At 40.4% G+C, this 4937-nt stretch overlaps 1 protein-coding gene across 1 annotated transcript; it reads left to right on the top strand.

Annotated features, from left to right (window-relative positions):
- Window positions 1–733: 733 nt before the first annotated feature.
- On the top strand, window positions 734–4566 carry LOC106002439 (spectrin alpha chain, erythrocytic 1-like; the record flags this gene model as incomplete). The annotated part of the gene is made up of 4 exons (XM_013037315.1): window positions 734–869; window positions 997–1098; window positions 3211–3348; window positions 4456–4566. Coding segments are annotated over 4 exons (487 nt in total), but the record flags the coding sequence as incomplete, so codon positions are not given.
- Window positions 4567–4937: the final 371 nt, after the last annotated feature.

Genomic DNA, 4937 nt, shown 5'->3' with positions numbered 1-4937 from the left:
AAGGAAGGAAGGAAGGAAGGAAGGAAGGAAGGAAGGAAGGAAGGAAGGAAGGAAGGAAGGAAAGAAGGAAGGAAGGAAGGAAAGAAGGAAGGAAGGAATCCCAAACCTAGAAGTGATTCTGTGGTTCAGGTGGTAGAGCACTAGCCTTAGCACAAAGAGGCTCAGGGACAGCACCCAGACTCTCAGTTCAAGCCCCATAGCCAACAACAACAACAACAAAAGCTTACAAGAAATGGTCATGATCAGGCATTATTTTAATAGTTGATTCTTATACTTAGTATTGTCATCACCAGAAGACCATGTTTATCTTGTGGCATAAATCCAAATAATGAACACTTAATTTTTTTCGAATAGGAAACCATTTTTGCCATTGTCATGTTTTTATTAATAAGCTAAATATAAGCTCAGGTACATAAAGAATTCCTAATTCGAGTACTTCTTGCCATGAAATGATGTCTGTTATTTATCTACTGGTTGCATCGTGGGGTTTCTCCTCTATTTCAAGTGCCTCTGGAGTAGGTGTGACTTTAACGTGTTGTACTTGGGACACTCATGCACACACACATACTACCATTGTAATATCAGAGGAAGAAGAGGAGTATTAGCAGGAGAAGCATGTCACATGTCAGAGACCAGCCCAACCCTAACTGGTTGTTCAAGTCCTTTCAAATCTCTCTTTTTTTCCCTTGGCTGCCCTTTGCCTCACCTATCCTGCACCTCACCTGTCCTACAGGTACCATCGATTCTTGTCTGACTATGATGAGCTCTCCGGCTGGATGAATGAGAAAACTGCACTCATCAATGCTGATGAATTGCCAACAGATGTGGCCAGTGGGGAAGCCCTATTAGCCAGGCACCAGCAGCATAAGGTAAAGAGCAAAGGCCTCTCCTATAGAAGGGAGATTTGGTTCAGTGCCTGAGAGGGGGTTTGGTTCGGTGCCAAGAAAGTCAGAAGGTTTGCTGCTCTGTTTGAGATGATTTGTCTTGTGGCCACAGCATGAGATCGACTCTTATGACGACCGATTTCAATCGGCTGATGCAACTGGTCAAGAATTGCTGGACGGCAATCACGATGCTTCTGATGAAATTAAAGAAAAGGTAATTTATTTAATGGGATTTGTGACATTTCAATTACAAATATAGCTCTCTTTTCACCTCGTTACTATGGTACTCTCTGATTTAAACAACTTAGAAGCCACCTAAACATGATAATAGTATGGACATGACTTTCACATTGCTGCAGCTCAGATGTTTTAACTAAACTGAGTCACTTGACATTCTCAGGACACCAGTGAGTGATTGCCTCTTGAGCTTTATTTCATCAATGGTCTGACATCTACCTAATCTTAACCTCCATATATTTGCCTTCCTAACATATTCTGTTTCATCCCTAGATTGTAAATTCAATGAGTTTTGTGCCTTGAGCCACAGGACCTCGACTGTGTCCATACCAATGCCTGGTGCATGGCTGGCACCTATGCCACTTCTTCACTCTTCCGTGCAACCTCAAATTAAGCTCAAATTTAAACACAGAGCAGCAGTGATGAGGAAATCATGTTTTCCATCTTTCCAACTCCATGGGTCATAGGAGCTAGCCTTAGCCTCCTGATCCAGTGAGATTTTGTTCCAGATGCATAATCGGGGCATGACAGGATTAGTGTGCCTCTCTCTCTTTTTCTTTTTCTTGTCAAGGTGATGTACAGAGGGGTTACAGTTACATAAGTAAGGTAATAAGTATATTTCTTGTTGAACTTCTTACCCCAACTCTCAATTTTCTCCCTTTTTTCCTCCCCCCAGCCTGTTCCCCCCCCTCAGGTGTACAGGTCATTTCCAACATATTGTCTTGTGTATATCGCTGTTACATTGGTTCCCCCTTGTCTTTTTTCTCACAATTCTGTTGCTTCCTTTCCCTTCCCCAATTCATATAAATGTATAGACAATTCCAGGGTACCAAAATCAAATACAGTGACAATAGGGAATAAACCATAGGAGGAAATCATAAGAAACAAGAAATCACATAGTACACTAAAAACAACAACAACAAAGAAAAAACTCTTGTGTCCATGTCTTGAAATTCATTTTGCTTAACATCATCTTATATGGTCATATGTACATAGCTACTGAGATATTCTGATCATCTGTTAAGGTTATCCTAGACGTATACTAATTATTGCAAATAAGGGAAACCATAGGGCCAGTGTGTCTTTGAGTCTGGCTTACTTCACTTAATATGATTTTTTCTAAGTCTATTTCCTTACAAATGAGGTGGTGTCATTCTTTCTGATGGAAGTATATAATTACATTGTATACACACACACACACACACACACACACACACACACACATCACATTTTCTTGATCCAATCATCTACTGAGGGGCATCTGGGTTGTGTGCCTCTCTTTAGCTCTCTAAATTCTGAGTACAGCCTGAAGCTGTGTTTAATGGCTGAAGTTGAAACAATCATATTTTTGAGTTGCCCAGGACTCTGGAACATTACAATATCGATTGTGTTCTTTGGCAGAACCCTAAGTCCTTGAAAAGTGAATTTTATTCCTGGAATTCTGAGAATTTAGGCTGCTTTTTGATGCAATAAATAGCAATAGCTAAAATGAGCTGGAATTCATTGAATAGATTCTTGCTTAGAAACAAAGACTATTTTTCTAGACTTAAGAATGTATTTTTTTCTCTTGGTGGCTGTTTTTCTCATGTACTGATGGCTTTTTTTTTATTACAACCCAATTCTTGTTCTGACATTTTATGTGTTATACAAACTTGAACTTCATCAGAATGCTACCCATTTTTAGACCCTATATTCTCTGGAGTACATTTCGAACAGTTACATTTTGTCCCAATGGATCACTTGTTCATAGTTTACTATTCTTTCCCAATACTCATTTCCTGATACTCATTCCGCTTTAAAACACTGTTTAGCCCAGTATTTTTGCTCTCTGGCTCTGTTGATCTAAATAGATGTTTTTCTTCCCTTTTATACATATAGAGAATACTTCTCTTTTATGGTTTTTCATCCCACTGTTCTAATATTACAGCTATTCATTTAGATGTTGGAACCTTAAGAAAAATGCTTCCTTTGTATGCATTTTTGTATCTCTCAATCATCCCCAAATTTATATCTATTAGCTACTCAGAAAAATATAGATAAATTTAATGAGTTAAATAGTGTTTAATATATGCTCTCTTCCTTTCCCAAGATGACAGCCCTTGCCAATGCCTGGGCTGCTCTGCTGGAGCTGTGGGACAGGCGTCAGCATCAGTACCAGCAGTGCTTGGATTTTCACCTCTTCTCTCGAGACAGTGAGCAAGTGGACAGTTGGATGAGCAGACAAGAGGTAACATGAAATGTGATGGGTTGAATGTGAAATGTCCTCCCAAAGGGCTGTGTTTGGGAGCTTGGTTGCAAAGTGGTGGCACTAATATAGGAGGCTCTGGAAATTTTCTCAGGTGCTTTCTTTAGCTGGAAGAAGTGGGTCTGGGGACGTGTCCTTTAGGGATATCTTTTCCTGTCTCTTTCCCTTCTTCTTGCCTAGCATGAGGTGAACACTCTTGTCTTTCACATCCTTTGCCACTGTAATGTTCTTTCTAAGCACCTGCATCAAATAATCATGGAACCACTGAATATGATGAAACTATGAGCCAAAATCAATCCTTTCTCCTTTCCATTCTTCTCCTGGGTATTTTGGTCACAACAGTAAGAAGTAATCTAGGAGGGGGTCCAGCCAGTCCTCAGAAATCACTTCTCCTGCCTTTCCTTTAGCACAGTGGTTTTTATCAATAACCCTCACAACCAGACTGTCTGGAAACTGGAAAATGAGTCATGACAAAAACAAACATCAGAGCATGCTCAACAAACCTCCCACAGTTTCCTCACAGGCAAAAAGACATGGAAAAATACTTAAGTACCAGCCAATTGTAGTAGCGCACCAATGATCCTGGCACTCAGAAGACTAAGGCAAGAAGACCAAAAGTTCAAGGTCAGCCTCAACTACATAGCAAAATTCGGTCTCCAGAAAATGTATATCTAAATGCTAGCACAGAAACTTTGACCTCAATTAAACAGTCAAAAGAATATCAAGTGGGCAAGGAATCAGGGGGAAAAATTATGATGAGTCAGACAGGGAAAAGAGGAAGTATCAGAGGTGATTTCCTGGAGGAAGTAAGTTATCCTCTTGAGGTAGTTTTAAAACCTTAAATAATGCCTAGACTGGTTGAGATAATTGTATGTAAACAGACCCAGAGATAGTGGTAAAAAAATTCTGTGAGACCAATGGGAGAAAAGTCCAAAGCTCATACTGCTTCAAGTTTTTCTGCTTATTGTATTAGTCTGTGTTAATTCCCACCTTGCTCTCCAAACCTTCTGCCTCTTTCATTAGTCCTTATTTCAAGAAGAAGCTTTCTCTTCAATAAGGACATCAGGATGTATTTATTTTGCCCTACAGGCCTTCCTGGACAATGAAGATCTGGGAAACTCACTGGGCAGTGTTGAAGCCCTTCTTCAGAAGCATGATGACTTTGAAGAAGCCTTTACTGCCCAGGAAGAGAAGATCATAGTAAGAAATGGGTCTTGGTCAGGCATTTTCTTCCTGCTTGCTTTTATCATTTCATCCAGGATGCTTTCCTAGATTGAACTACTCCTATGGCAGTCACACATAGCATGGAGATTAGCCTTATTAAAGTTTCATCCCATTGGTGTTTGTGGTAATATTTACTTGTATTGGTTTTTTTTTCAAATTCTTTGGTTTGTGCTTGGGAAAGTGGCTCAGTGGTAGAGCGCTTGCCTTGCATGCATGAGGCCCTGGGTTCAATTTCTCAGCACCATAAACAGAAAACCGGAAGTGGCGCTGTGGCTCAAGTGGTAGAGTGCTAGCCTTGAGCTGAAGAGCTGAGGGACAGTGCCCAGGCCCAGAGTTCAGGCCCCATG

This window comes from Dipodomys ordii, unplaced genomic scaffold (assembly GCF_000151885.1).
Source record: "Dipodomys ordii isolate 6190 unplaced genomic scaffold, Dord_2.0 Scaffold10576, whole genome shotgun sequence".
Classification (NCBI taxonomy): domain Eukaryota; kingdom Metazoa; phylum Chordata; class Mammalia; order Rodentia; family Heteromyidae; genus Dipodomys; species Dipodomys ordii.
This window is presented reverse-complemented; position numbering and strand designations above follow the sequence as displayed.